Source organism: Pseudoliparis swirei, chromosome 4 (assembly GCF_029220125.1).
Source record: "Pseudoliparis swirei isolate HS2019 ecotype Mariana Trench chromosome 4, NWPU_hadal_v1, whole genome shotgun sequence".
NCBI lineage: Eukaryota > Metazoa > Chordata > Actinopteri > Perciformes > Liparidae > Pseudoliparis > Pseudoliparis swirei.
Window position 1 is genome coordinate 12,482,886 of NC_079391.1, and position 15,749 is coordinate 12,498,634.

The 15,749-nt window shown below is 39.3% G+C and overlaps 1 protein-coding gene across 2 annotated transcripts in view; it reads left to right on the plus strand.

The window, feature by feature from the left end:
* Positions 1 to 1,018: 1,018 nt before the first annotated feature.
* The window catches only part of galnt18b (UDP-N-acetyl-alpha-D-galactosamine:polypeptide N-acetylgalactosaminyltransferase 18b), an 80,455-nt gene continuing 65,724 nt past the window's right edge, over positions 1,019 to 15,749 (plus strand). For both annotated transcript variants that reach the window (XM_056413035.1, XM_056413034.1), the window contains exon 1: positions 1,019 to 1,508. In XM_056413035.1, the coding sequence (XP_056269010.1) occupies positions 1,271 to 1,508 (238 nt within the window). In that variant the 5' untranslated portion in view covers positions 1,019 to 1,270. The remainder of the gene's footprint in view (positions 1,509 to 15,749) is intronic.

Below are 15,749 nucleotides of genomic sequence, written 5' to 3' on the forward strand. Positions count from 1 at the left end.
ACCTTTAAATATATAACATAATTGTATGTTCTTGTGAGAGTAGGAGGACAGCTCGCAAGAAATGTCAACTCAACCAGACTCAGACTAAAGATACAGTGACGCAGAATCCAGAGGCTCCGCTGCAGCAAACACATCAAACACTCCTGCAGGTGTGAGAATCGGTGCGTGGTATATTGAGAGTAAACATGTGCAAAACCTTCCTCTGGATGGTTACATGTTAAGCCTTTTAGCCTTTGGCTTCAGGAATACATGCCAACATGCCTGTATTGAAGACAAAAAACACAGTTTAACATCCAATAACCACATCTTGCCAAAAAAAGGGACTTATCCAGATGTAAAAACAATGCAAACTTGCCTTGAAGGTATTCATGATCAAGACGTGATTAACATAAAGGAATACATTGGTCAGGTTACATCGCTGCATGTCTTCATGCTCACTTTGCATGTGTGCCCTTTGAGCAGGTCTGCAGTCATTAGCAGCCACAGTTCCCTGCATTGGTCTAATTACAGCAGCGAGTGAGATGAGTGCATCTTCTGCATCCTGCATTCTCCTCACAGTGAGCTGGACCTCAGCCAGACCTTAACATGACCCCACCGCACCTCGACTGCCCACGGAGGACCCCGTTGTCTCTATCTCGTGGCTTGACACAGTATTGCAGCACGAAATCCAGTCCATGTTTGTATGGAAAGATCTCATCGCAAAAACTCCAAGGGTGTGTTTTCTATCGCGCTCTCACTGAGAAAAGAACAAGTCGCTGAGGTGCAGCTGCGCTTGTCTAACTGCTGCAGGAAAGAACATCACATGAGGAGTTTAAGGAACACATGTCGCTGTCCAGACATAACTAGGTTATTATTCCACTTTGTGTCCTGGTCTATGGAAATAGTCCGCTCAGATCCACTTCCACAGTGAACCAGTGCGCATCAGGGACGCGTGCAGCGCGGAGGTGTCAGCCATCCCGCCCATTGGCTGCAGTGGGATGCTCCGCGTCTCTCCGGTTTCCTTGATTCTCACATTCAACTGGAGCCGACGGAGTTTCGCTGCGATGGAACGAGAGGAACCCTCACCTGTAGACATTTGACATTAACCTGTGTTTCACCAGCCTCGAGAAAAGAAGGAAAAAACACACGCGCCACATTTGAAGTGAAAGCTCCGCGCTTTAGATATTGCATCGCTGGAAATAACTTCATTATTCCATTTATTTTGCGGGCGACTGTTCGCCCCGTCCTCGGGTTTGACTGGACACTGCAGGCTGCATGGAGGGATGTCGGCATGGCTTGCACCAGGAGAACAAAAACTTTGGTGTCCACATGCGTGATACTGAGCGGTATGACCAACATTGTGTGCCTGCTCTACGTCGGATGGGTCACTAACTACATCGCCAATATCTACATCAAAGTTCCGATGCCTGTTCCGGAGAGAAAGTTAGAGGGTGAAAAGAGAGGCGACACTCTCCGGATCATTGAGAGGCTTGATCGGCTGGAGAATGTGGTCAACCAGCACATCCAAGGTAAAGCCTCCATCCTTTTAACTTCGTACATGACTCTACCTGCTCCCGAACCACCTGGGATCCATTTAAAAGAAAGTACCAGGCGAATAGGTCTACTTTTAGAGTGCAGTCACAGTATGGTGTGTTTGCATCTTCTGTTTTTTGGAAATTGAAACAGTAGGAACTTCTTTTGTCTGTTAAAGATGGGTTATTCGTAGGGTGTGATAGTGAACATGTGACTATAAGAAAATATGTCTGTCCTCGTGAAAAAGATTAGTGAGACAATTATTTAGGAATGGCTCTCCACAATGAATACTAAGTTATAAGTAGGTTGCAATATAATAATGTGTATTCTAATTCTGCCATACATGTGTGTAAATTAGATAAAGTCTTACGGCTGGGTGCAATTTAAAGGGTACAACATTGCTCTAGTGATCTATGCACATCTCATAATGAATTCTTATTCTTAAATACATGCTGATGCCTTCATTAAGGTCTATCTTGAACTTTACTCCACCTCTGTGACAAAACATAATGCATAATTACTTTGAGCCAGAATCCAATAAAGGGGAGGCAGTATAAATATTCTGCATTAAAATCCAAGTTCAACATTATTCAGATTCCACAATGGAGTCTGATTAGGAATATGGATAATTTCTCACTTTGTATTTTATCAAAGTTAATTTGGAATATTTCTAAAACGCTGCGTCTCGTTATTTTAAATGTGTTCCTTACTTTTAGGAATGTCTGGAATCCGTTTCTCCCCCTCAAGCCTCCCCTCCACCCCTGGTGTGCAGTTTCTTTACACTTGATCACACACAGTTAATTTGTCTCCCCTCTGTGTCTTTAAAAGAGTTATTATTGTCATCACAGGGGGGCTCATTTTGGGCAGGTCCCAATCTGAAATGGCACAGAGCTGGAGTGGTGCAGAGGTAAAATGCAGACAGAAATCTACTCGTGCTGCTTTGAGCAATAAGGGCTCTGTGCTAAGCTCGGGTAAACATTCCTCCTGGAGGCAAGTCTCCATTTCAGGTTGGCACCCAAAGGTCTGCAGGGCGGAGCTTAGTCCAGGTGACTTACCACAAAATGACATGTTTCAACTTTTTCTACTACTCTGACAGGAAAGATCATGCTAGATGTGTTCTTTAAAAAACATCTGCATGGTTTGGGAACATTTCAACAGGGATGTTTCACTTCAGAACGCCTTCATCTGACAGTAAAGATAACTATGAAAGAGATGACCCTGCCTTGCTCACTAATTAACAAATGACTGCAACTCTCATAGCAATAGTCCCAAACATAACCCCCTTTCAAACAACAACCTATCTTTTTTACACTTTAGTTTGGTACAGTTTAACAAACAAAATATAACATGTTGATTAGTGTACATTAACTGTGCTGTTATGTGGATATTTTACCTTTGGAGAGAGCCGGGCTAGCTGCTTCCCCCTGTTTCCAGTCTTTATATCAAGCTAAGCTAACCGGCTATAGCTTTACATCCACCATAAAGACATGAGTGGCATCAATCTGTTCATCCGTCTATCTCCCAAATGTTAAAGTCATCCTTTAGGAATTAGCCCTGGTTCATTGTCTCTGTATGCCAATTTATAAAACTAGGACAGTCCTTCAGCAGTTAGTTTTAAAAAAAGAGAAACTTTCCCAACAAAAAGAACAAACTAGTATCATCTTAAGTACGGGCCATATTGTCTGGATTTCCCTGATAATTACTCTGACTGCATCCGCTCCGAGACCCATAATCCGAGTCTTTAAGTGGCCAACGGCGTCAACAGTCAGGGAGCTTCGGGCAGAGCAAGAGAGTCATTAGTGTACTTACGACATCTCTAAAAATACATCTTCCTCCGATCTCACGCTGTAAGACAAGTGCAGAAATGGTATCTCCTGGCTCTTGAATTCTGCTGTTCAGCACTGGGACTCTCACACTCTACTGTGGAGGGTCCTGGTGCACTTTTCACTCAACCACATGCTCTTAGTTTTAGTGCACTATAAGACCAACATGAGCTCCCACACCACAGAGCATTACTGCACGTGAGAATGAAACATGTGCTGCTGCCGAGTCGGAAGAGATGTCTCTGGTGTCACTCTGGACGGAAAGAGAAATAGAAATATTATTTTCTAACTGTATGATAGGCTTACTTGAGTGGCTTGTTAACAGGACAACATAACCTGGCAACAGCCCATAAACCAGCTGAGCTCTTTGTTGTATCAAGTACAGGCAGCCCGGGAGAGTTTATTGGAAAGTGGGACTGAGCAGGTTCACACACGCCCACCATGAGGGCTGTTTGTGGCGCTCTTTCTTTGTTATTTTAACTGTCGATAGAAGACCTTGTCAGCTTTCACTTAAAAATGATCATTGGAAGTCTTTATGTTTGCATACTTGTTGCATCTCGAGTAAAATAATCCCTCTAACATATGTCTTCAACTCAGTTACAGCTGTGCGAATATTTGCATACTTCTGGATATTTATATTTCCTTTTCCATGTATATATTATCTGTTTATTTTCTTCTTCTTATATTTATTGGGTGTGTATTCAAACTTAAAAAAAGAAGAAATGGCATTGAAAATGACTCACTGTAATGTCTTCTAATTTGTTTCTGTTTTTTTTCTGACTAACAGTCCAAAACCTGAAGATATTTATTTATTGTCACATGGGAAAAGACATTTACGGCAAAAATATGTTTGGGACATAAAAAAAAGAAGAAAAAACTCAAAACAGGCATAATTTATTGACAAATATTTAGTGACCGATTTGTTTTCTTTCAATCAAATAATCGGTTAATCAACAAAGCATTGCAGCAATAAGAATTTAATTGAGTTGATGCCTAGGTTGAATAGTTTGTGTCCCTTTAAGTGGTTACAATGTGTATCTAGAACTATCATGAGGATGTTGTTTACGAAAAAGCAGCATGTCTCCTGGCTGGCTTTGACCTCTGACGATGTGTATCACCAGTCGTGTGATTGGGTTGCCACAGGGCCTGCGAGAGGCGGTCATTAACACAGTGCTGATTTAGCGGGATATGATAGCCACAGCTCCCAAGATGACTTTGAGCTAATCCACCTGTCAAGTCAAATTGAGAAGCTCAGTACATCAGCATTTCTGTTGATGCTCAGAAGACAGTTACATTGTCATATTTATTTGATGTGATTTTCCAGAGCAACAATTACAAGTTCAATTCTTTTCAAATCAGTTTATTTTATATAACCCAATATCATAAATGACAAATTTGCCTCAGAGGGCTTTACAATCTGCACACATACGACATCCCTGTCCCAGGACCTCACATCGGATCAGGAAAAACTCCTGAAAAAACCCTTTCATGGGGAAAAGAGGGAAGAAACCTTCAGGAGAGCAACAGAGGAGGATCCCTCTCCCCGATAGACAGAATCATTAGATGTCATGTGTACAGATGAACAGCGTTACAGAGTTACAACACATTCAATAATAAGTGCAGCTGTAGAATAAATGAGTGCAATTTAAAACTGGTGAAAGCACACATGAGTACGTAGATGTTTTGTGTGCATGCTTGTGCATGCATGCAGCCTGTGGTATGCAGCGGGGGAAGTATAAGTTACACTCCAGTTTCTGTGAAAGTCCTCAGTCATTTGGGAGAAAGGTAAACGAGTGAAAGATAACAGTTAAAAGCCTCTTTAGATGCAGGTTTTAGATGAAGGCAGCCTTGTTCCTTTCAAGGAAAATACCCTTTTTTAAAATATAATTTCCCCCTTACTATGTACGTATTATTATATATAAGATTTCTAAATTGATGTACGGAAGGTATTATGATGTATTCTATAAAAAGTCATCAAGGCGTAATCAGTATGTATACAATCTGGGATATGTGCAGAGAGCTATTCATATGTTGTTGTCTTCATTTCATTTGGCAATTTCAAGAGCTTGTTTTTCTTCTACTTTTCGTACAGATGCAGCCGTATTCATAGACGATGATCCTTTTGTAATGTAGCTTTGTAAAAGATGAGTATTCTGTTATGTTGACAGGTGATATTTATACCCATGTGAAAAAAGAAATTAGCGTTGCTCTTCTCATTGTAGTTCATTGAATGGGTCTTACCTCTAGAGCAGCACCGCGCAATCAGTCAGAAGGGATTGTGAGCGTAAACTGGCCGGCTAATTAAGGTGAATTAGGGGCAGGTGTGCTGGCAGGTGATTGGGGAAGGCAGGAGTGGCTGGGGACTCCTGCTGTGTGCCGAGTAAAGGGAGGCTCCGAGTCAAAATAACAACGTTGCCAAGTAATATTCTCCAGGAAATATATATTTTACACTCGGTGGCCATTTAAATTGTTACCTTCCAATATAACAGTTCAGACATAAAGTATACCTTTACAAACATTTTTACATTTTGATTGACAATGTTGAAGAGGTATTCATTTAACATCTGTTTTCATTGGTTGTAGTTTGCAGTGGTGTTGAAGTATACTGAATTATTTACAAACATTAGAGTATAAGAAGCACATTTCACAATAATGTCTGGTACAACAACACAGACGATGATCTGGCTTGCATTAGATTGTAATATTGGTGTACTTAATAAAGTGATCAAGGAGTATGTCTTTTTCTTAAATACATGCTTAAAGCAATGTATCCATTCTCTTTTGAGAAGAATACAACTACCTGGCAATTTTCTGCATATTAATTGATTTCAAGATTATTAAGTCTTATCAAGCAACATTTATGTAAAATGTAGGCTGCTCTCTTTTGTGATAAATTTGCTTACAGGCTGTGTATTACAGATATGGAACAATACAGTATTTTATTAGGGCAATACTAATATTAATATTATTAATGCAACACGTCAACACCCTTGCTAGCGGCTCTGTCAGCTGGCCAACATACTCACACCATCAATGCTAACACGCTAATGTTTAGGACGCGCATGCATAAAGGTGTATTCAGTTTTGGAATAAACAATCCTACTGATGATTTCACACCTTTCCACCGATCAACAGCTGGTGGTAACGTATGCTGCAGATATATACCGGTACTGCAAAGTGTTTTGTTAGGAAGGAAATGCACTCAACTTGTTTTGTTAGATCAAGAAGGATACACACACTGCAATGTGGAAAACAAAACTCCATAGGGCTCCTTTAATTTAGGGTGGGAGCAAGCTAATGATAAAAAAACACAAAGTGCAGTTGAGGCAGTGATCACTTTGGAATAAACGGCAATCTGTGACAAGCCATTATCAGCCAATATCGGCCGGCTGAATCATCAATCTGGCTCCACTGTAAAATGATTATGTTCGTTGAGGGAATACTTCAATCCAATGGCAGAATTTCATGATTTATTCAGTAAACAACCAGGTAGGACACATTTAGAGAGACAGAGAGCTGCATGCAATTGTTAGTATAATAGACCAAATACCTTAAATATTTTTGTGAATGTATCTCTGGACAGCGATAATGCTTATCAGTTGTAATAATCATGTATAATAGAGTAAACAGAGAAAACACTCGCAGTATACAGCCTGTAGGCGGGGATGCAGGCGGTGTGAGAGAGCTGGGCTGAGGAGTGGGAATATTAAACGAGGAAATATTCTGGGTGGCAATTCCAATAAATCGAGAAGCTATTGAAATAAAGGGATATGAATACACTGGAGAATGTTTGGTAATGAAAACAATTGATAATTCGGATTCCAGAGGGCAAAGTTACCACAAAGAGAATAAATCAGACGTGTCAAAGCCTCTTACAAGAGTGTTGATTCAAAAGGTTGTCTCCTGACAATTTCTACTAAATAGTTTAGTTCACTATTGAAAATGTTCTCAGTGTTGTTTCTTTCCCAGGGAATTTCTACAGCCACAGAAAAAAAGAAAACAACCAGACTGAAATCTGTTGAAGAAAAAAACATACATGTTATCAGGATAAACTTACAGCTGCATTCAATGATTTTGTTGACCAGCTTTTGTCTCATCGAGCTTCAGAGAAGGCGGCAGCAGAAGAGACGAGTGAAGTGCTTCATGCTTTTTAGATTCATTAGCAGTTGTTTCTGGGTTGTTTTTCTCTATCCTCCTCTGCACTTTCCTTCTCATAAGGACACTAAGTGAAGATGCCGCTCTGGTTTGAAATTCACCAACGCCATTATTTAGAAAGTGTCTGTTGTGAACAAGTGTACACTGTAATTGTCTCATGTGGTAGCGCACAGTAGCTTCTGATGGCAAAAGTTATTTGCCTTTTTGTGTAGTTGAATTTGCAGATAGACAACACTTCAAAATCTCTTAACTGTGATGATCAATAAATACCAAATACCAGAGTTTGATTCCTATTAGAATCTAAAGTAATAACTGAGTAATGCACTTCAATTACAACAGCACAATGGTTTCGTCATCTAAATTATTACAAACAATTTGGGCTGAAAAATAACATATATTTGACTAATCAGACTAGTTTCTTGGCCACTCAATTTGTCTGTAAAGGCTGTTATTTTTAGAAAAAGAAGAAATTTGAAGTGTTGAAATGGTCACAAAGAAATGTTTTATATTTGGAGTACTTCGGTATGATATTGCAGTCTGGCCACAAAGTATATCCAAAAATGTCAATAAATTCATTCAAACTAACCTCTTAAATGTGATGATGTGAGTTGAGTTAATAGAAACAAAATGTTTCATGCATGAGGCTGACGTTGCATGCTTTCCACTCTGCAGATCCGCCTATCTCTGAGACAGTGGTTGGACTTCAGCTATTCAATTTGTCTTTAGTGAGTCAGCTGGTGCTGATGTGAGGTTATGATGGGGGAGGGGAGATGGATTACACGGTGAGACTCAATGAGACAGAAGAGAATTATCCTGGAAACGAGATTCCTCAACGCTAACTGTAATTGAGATCTTCTATCAAAATACATTTTCCCAACCTTCCCTCATCATTAATCCACCGTTGATAGAAGAAACACCAACTGTAGTGATCTGTTGCAATGCATTTCAAATCCAGTAAAAAAACAACAACAATATAGATGGATGTTATGTTTTTGTCCTCTAAAAATATTGCTGTTGAGCGACATGTTGAGCATTCTTGAACGCTCCACCAATGTCAATTTAAAACTCTGTAGTTTATCACTCTGAGATTTGTTCTCCTGTGATTTTTAATAATTGCAGAGGTTGTCTGTGTTGTACGGTAAATCTACCGGGTTTGTAATCTGTAAAATGAAGAATTAACAGGACAGGATTTGTGTCTCTGGAGGTTTAGATTGTAATAGTACATGGACTGAACAGGGATTTTAAGCCTGTATCTGCTTACATGTTAGCTATTTCTAGCTCTTAATTACAGTCCAAATGTATTCCTTTTTTCTTCAGTGAATTAGTTCTTTTTGTCATTGACAAACATTCTTGTAGAACCACAGTGAATGTGTCGGCATTAGCCAAGTTGCATTGCTGTTGTGCACATATAAGGAGTTGATTGATCGACATTGGTGCAATTAAACCCCTGCAGATGAAAAGGGCACAACAACATGATGTATTTAAAAGAGCTCAGGCAATCCTCACAGAAACTAAAGAAATGTAGAGGCATGATGAAAATATGGCATTTCCGTGTGTTATGGATTGATTTGAGTCTTCTCATGGCTCCACACCCCGGATGTTTTTTCTGCTCCTTCTATTTTCTCTCTCTCCAACCATTAGTTGACATTTAAGTCGCAAACTTCATGTACGTCATGAGTTATTGACGAGGTTGGTCGCACATTGCATTTTGCTTTTATCGATTCACCAACTTTTCCACCTCTGCCAAGTGTAAAAACTTATTATGTGATATTAATACAGGTGGTTGGAAACTTCAACGCACTCACAGAGGTCGAAGTCTCTCTTCCTCACCACAGGCTTCACTTTTATATGAATGCACCTTTTGTACTATTGTACTATTCCATGGAAATTTGGACCTGGCAAAAGACATATTTGAGTGTGCTTACGATCACAAACAAAGTGCACAAGACTTCTCGTTGTTTATCATATGAAGTCCCAAAATATTTGTAATTAAGTTTGAGTTGGCCTCTGTGCAAATGTGTTATGATAATTTATAACATTGGGTTTTTTTAATTAGCATTTCTATTTTCCACCTAGAACAATCCAACTTAAATTCAAAAGTATTTTGTCACATCTCTTTTTTAAATACAGTATAATGCTTGAATTGTTATAATAAGTAACAATGTTCCGTATATAGGCATAACTTAATAAGCTAAGTCAGCGTCACATGTCTTAACGTAAAAACTAAACATTTTTACATTTCTTCCTAAACATCCCTACATGAAATTTGGCCTCTGCATTTAATCCATCATTCGCAATTTAGGAGCAGTGGGCTGCTGTGAAGCGCCCGGGGAGCACCTGGGTGTTCAGAGTCTTCAAGGACACCTCGACATACACACTATGGGCAGACCAGGGGTCCAACCGCATACCCGTGAGCTGTATTGTTATATAATATACTAATATATATAAAATAATTCTCTCTGGAATTATCTTTATATTGAATCACATATGGAGAAACATAAAGAAACAAGAAGCTGTTGAAATGACCTTTGTATAATCCTCTGCACGCCGTAGATGAGCCACGATCTTTAAATTATTCAGAGTGGAACGTTACCTGTTTACTGAGTACGGCTTCACATGAGCGTTCAAGGTTTCCTTTTCTAAACCCAATGAACAGAATGAGAACACTGCTTTCAGACTTTTCATGGACAACATTTAAAGAAAACAAAAAATAAGAGAAAAGATTGAAGTAATTCAATAAAATGTTTGATTACAAAAATAAATATATATATAAAATTCAGTTTTAAGGGCCTTGCTTAATGGGTATGCTGTGAGTATATCCCATTTTATTTCACATGGTAGACTTAGAGCAGGAAAATAAGCTTGATACATCGACCTTACCATTACTTTTCATGAAATAAACTATAGTGAGAATGCTGGTGTGATCAGTAAGTAAAGGTGGCACTATTGTGGAAAGTAGTACGATGCGTCTACACAAAGTCAAGCATCCTAAGTGAGATCCATCTCCTGTACTCCTGAAGTTTGTATCACGCTGTCAGGGTTTAAATCATTGAGAGACACGTTAGATCCTGTTTGTGAAACAAAGAGCTTGTAAATGTGGCTTATTCCCCGAGTTCTCAAACCACTCAACCGTTCCCTCTCAGGACGCCGTTTCAGACTGAGCAGTCACTGTCAAAGAGCATCTCTCCGTGGAAACAAGTTCCTACATGACTCGGTTGTCCTCTGCTGTCTCGGTGTCAGAGGCCTCGTGGTCTCGACACACTGAGCGAAGCTCCTTTATGATTTATAATCGTTTTGAACCTGCTTTGGCGTATAGATGTGTGATGTATGAGGGCGAGACAGATCACACAACTCAGTTAGGATTGTAACATGGATTTGAACCACAAATTGGATCAGTATAAATAAATGGAACAAATAAAACTGTATAAAATGCCAAAAGTCTAATGAATAGGAAATTGTACAACATTTTTGTTTGCATTATTAGTTGTATTGTATGTATTATAAGCTGCTTAAAGCTAGTGTTAGTAAGTTTAACAGGTAATGATTCACTCTCTAATATGAAAACATAATAATTAACCAATACATTGTTTACTTAACTCAGCCTGAAAGCATCATCATTTAACTCAATGGAACCTCCTTATGTTGCTGTACGGTGCTTACAATTCATTTCGCTCTCTTTCTACCGATTGCAAAACAGATTTGTTGTTCACCATGATCACACAATGAGGGATCGGCGACTGCAAAGCTTTGATGCTTATCTCCTGACTGAATATCTTTACTGAATATCGAAAACCATGAATGGCAAAACTTTATTTCACAGTTTGTTTCACATACGTGCCAAACGGTAGACTAAAGAGTTTAGGAAAAAAACAAATGATGAAAGTAATTATTTATGAGAAAATGTTTCCAATTAGCTGGTTTCTGCCTCTCACATATAAAAGGTTTGTCCCTCGTCTCAAAGTCAAGTTCATTTACTCATCTGCTCTTGGTCATATAGTTGAGCAGTCTGAGTCTTTTCCTGGTGTAAATACATGCCATCAAATATTTGAAAATGCCTCTAGAATGCAAATGCTTTGCATAAAAGTAGATACAATCCATTATGAGGAGCTTGGTTTGCATTTGCAGGCGGATGTCCTGGATATATTACACACTGATGAGAACAACAGGTGGCATGTCACAGCTCCAGAATAATTTCTTTACAGCACTTTCAGCCACCGTATCTGCAGTCCTCTCATTTGTAGCCGTCAGAAAGGTGTAATATGTCCACACTGCATCGTTTGTGTGCACAGGTTGATTTGCTTCTTGTGTATTGGTCATATTTCTTCTTATAATAAATAAGATGATCAATGTTTTTATTTTCTAATTCACAAATCCACAACCATAACAAAACTTGATCTTGAATAGCAAGCTCAGCTGGTGTTTTGTATCACATTCATTTTGATTTTAAAACTAACACCATGCTTCACTGGGCTCGTTTTATTCACGAGACGGCACTTAGAAAGTTCGTAAAGCTTCTTGATCTTCTGACAAAACACGCCGGGGCGATACAGCGCTTTGTCTTTCTGGTACGGAGGCTGCCATCAGCAGCCAGCCAGCAGCCGTTCAGACCGCCTGTTCAGAGGTGCAAACCAGCACCGTGAAAAACTGTGTGGTGCTTTTGTGTCTGCTGTGCAGTGATAAGGACCGAGCTGTGAACTTTTTTTAATTTTTTTTGCAGTTTTTAAACTAATTATATATCTCATTGTATTGTTGTCGGAAGTCATGTGAGATTAAAAAAAATCTCCCTCAACCTATACGTGGGACTGATGTTCGTGTGAGTGCAGAGCAGCATGTAAAACAAGGCTTCTTTTCAAAGGGAGGAAAAAACCCGAAACGCAAGAGCACATCTGCTCCACTCTGATTACAGAAGTGAACGCAACTTCAGTTTCATATTTCTGTTCTGAGAGCTCCTCGCTCTGGAGCGAGTCCGTCCTGGGAGGACCACTTACCGCCTGTCGGTAGGTTCACTTTGGGTGCAGCGCGGAAACAGCTCATCGTACGTTGCCTGCAGCTCCACACATCCAAACTATTGCTGTTTGTTCTGACTTTTGGAATAAGTTTTGTGATTTATGCAGCAATATTTTGTCAGTGGGGAATAAAGATAGTTTGATTATAATAAACTTAAATGACAGGCTGTGGACCGGCCTTGTGAGCTGTTGCTTAGTCCCATCTGTGATTTTAAAGTGTGAAGGAGACTGACATCATTGTGACACGTTTATATCTGCTTTAAAGTGCTGTAACACGGTTAGTGCATTGAACTCTTTTGTAACAGACTGACATTGGCTGTGATGTTTCTATGGTTTCACTGGCAGCCTCTTTTCACTGGAGGCTCCATGAGCCTCATTACTGGTCTTTAGCTGTTTTGTTCACCTTTAGCAGGTGATGTGAGAGGTGCACCACATTTAGCCAGCTGCTTTTGCAAATGGAGACCGCCTGAGGCTATTTTTCCTCCATTTCCTCATGAATGAGCATTTCAGTTCACAATTGCATCTGGCCTGTGACCGTCACAAATGCTAAAAACATGCATTTTATTTTGTGTAAAATATTATGTATTGTATTCAATGTTTTATTTTCCCATTTTCTTTATCTCTAATTGTAGACTATTGTTGATGTTCTTTTTATTGTGTTAAATCCCCACTTTTGTAACATTGTGTCTTTCTCCTGCAACAAATCAGCCGTTCGTGGTTATACAGATACGGTCATATCGAGCGACAGGGAAGTTGTTCTCAATCAAGTTTTACGATGTCTTTCCGATGCAAAGGAAACCTCAAAGGTCTCATTAGAAAAATATCTCCATTTAAAGCATGGGCATACAACACATAAGTAAAATAACGGAGCTGAAAAGCAAGTGTGGCAGATATTAACCAAAGAAAGAAACCTGTAAAATAACAGATGCAATCATTTAAGCAACATAAATGAACTATATTATGCTTCATGTCACGTAACTTGTGTCTTGTTTCGGATCAGTATTGTGGGAAATGGTCCACACAGAAGTGAAATACCTTTTATAAGATAACGTCATCTTATTCATGTTGTGCCTGTTCAAAATATCAGGCATCACCATTTTCCATTCAGGGCCGTGAATATGCAAGACAGCACTAGTTGATGTCTGGTGGAAACCCTGGTTGACTTAAATGATCCGTTCTCTTTAATTAGATGACACTTCTAATTTCAGTAATTTATCAATTGTGTGATGGTATAAACACAATCATAGGGAAATGTATGACCAGTTAAATGTGTGAATGTGTATCTTTGTTGTTTTTGTTGTTGTTTTTCCGCTCCTGTGTAACAACTCTATCACATTTCAGCGTGCTTTTATCTGTCTTCCACAGGCAGCTCTTTCTCCAGTCTGACCCACAGATCATTTGTCCTCCTCTGAACAGAAATAGGGAAATCTTGATTGATATCGTTGTCCAGGCCTTCGGCCAACTTGCAGATGTAGGTAATGGATAGTCGGTTATCAAACCTTAAAGCTACAGCCATTATTTGTCTGAGTCTATCGACGCCATGAGCACATGTTCTACTCTGCAGCATTTCTCTCACTTTCTCCCACTTCACTTTCTTGTCAGCATCCACAAACACACTAATGAGTGACTATTAGCTGTTCTATGAATAACTCAATTTGAACCCAAAGCAATAGACCTGCAGCACCATGCTCTTAAATTCCTTATATATGGTCACTTAATTTTCAGGCAATAATAAAAAAAGTCAAGTCATCTCCAGATGCACCAAATCATTCAAATATGCTCGTACCAAGGGATGCTGAGCAATTATTATAATATACCCCTTAAACTCAATATAAAGGAAGGTGTTGTGCCGTGTGCAAATACAGAGAAAGCCTCTCGTAAAAGAAGAACTCCAATAGCAGTGAAATTGAGGTATTTAAATAGCTGCCTGAATTTGTTGTTTCATGTCCACGTTTTCTAAGTGATGAAGGTGCTATGATTCTTTACCGTGTATACCTTTTTTGGGCTGTTAAGGTGGATGGTTGGTGTAGAAAGTGCAGGTATTTGCACTGGAGACTGGGGTTCATATCCAAGGCGTTGCTTAAAATTTGGGAAACAACTATTGACAAAGTAAACAAATCATATTCTGCTTCCAGGCACGGTTTATTTGCTGTGAGTTGAAGCAGTCTGATCTGACTGAACATCCAATCGAAATATGGCAGTATTAAACTTTTGTGGCATGGAGCACGTTGTTGCTGTGAGTTCCTGAACATAACTATAAATAATGTAACTATGCTTCAGTTGCTACAAGCAGATATTGTAAGGTAAAGAGATATTCTCCAAAAAATGATGTAATACATTGCATCGGAACAGTTTGTGTGTGTGTGTGTAAGAGAGAGAGAGAATTATACGTACGTCGACAGGATTCTCTTAGTTTAAGTCAAAATAACATTAAAAAATGTAAACACGAGTCAGAGCCGCTCAGTAATTGTACCAAACATGTGAGAACATTAAATGTTCTCCTGTTCACTTTCTATTCAGGATGGTGTGAAGAGTGTGACTGGTACATTTTGAAAGCAGTGTACCGTGTGTCAGCTCTTCTATCGGCACAAAGCTCAGGAGACGAGCAGCTTCTTGAAAAGAGACTCTCACGATCGCTCCGGCTGTTAAGTGAACTGTGCCTTATTTCCCTCAAAACCCCACGAATGACAAATCAAGGAGCTCTCCACCTGAATAATTGATATATACGCCCCATACCAGCTGCCCACAGAGGCCAGGATCAAAAACAAAACGTAAAGTAAAATACTGGATATCTATGTCTGCCATCCAAATCCATGTAGACTTTATTAATATAGAGCAGAAACTTCTTCTTCTCTTTGAGAACAAGAACAACTAGACTGTGTTTGAAAGATTCTGTTCCTTCTTTTCAGTGAAATATTAAACACACACTGTGTCAGGAACATTCACACTTCTTAAGATTTGTTCCTAGTCATTAAAATAAAATCCCGTACCCATTGAAGATGGTCAATTCAATTCAATTCAATTCAGTTTATTTGTATAGCCCAATTTCACAAATTACAAATTTGTCTGAGTGCTTTATCTGTACACATACACATCCCTGCCCCAAAAAAAAAATCCGACCAGGAAAAAAAAAAAAATAACCTAACCCTTCAAAAAAAAGAAAAAACTGCAGGAGAGCAAGAGGAGAGGGAGTCTCCTAGGAGGGACAGATGCTATAGATGTAATGTGTACAGAAGGACGAAATTAAGTAAAA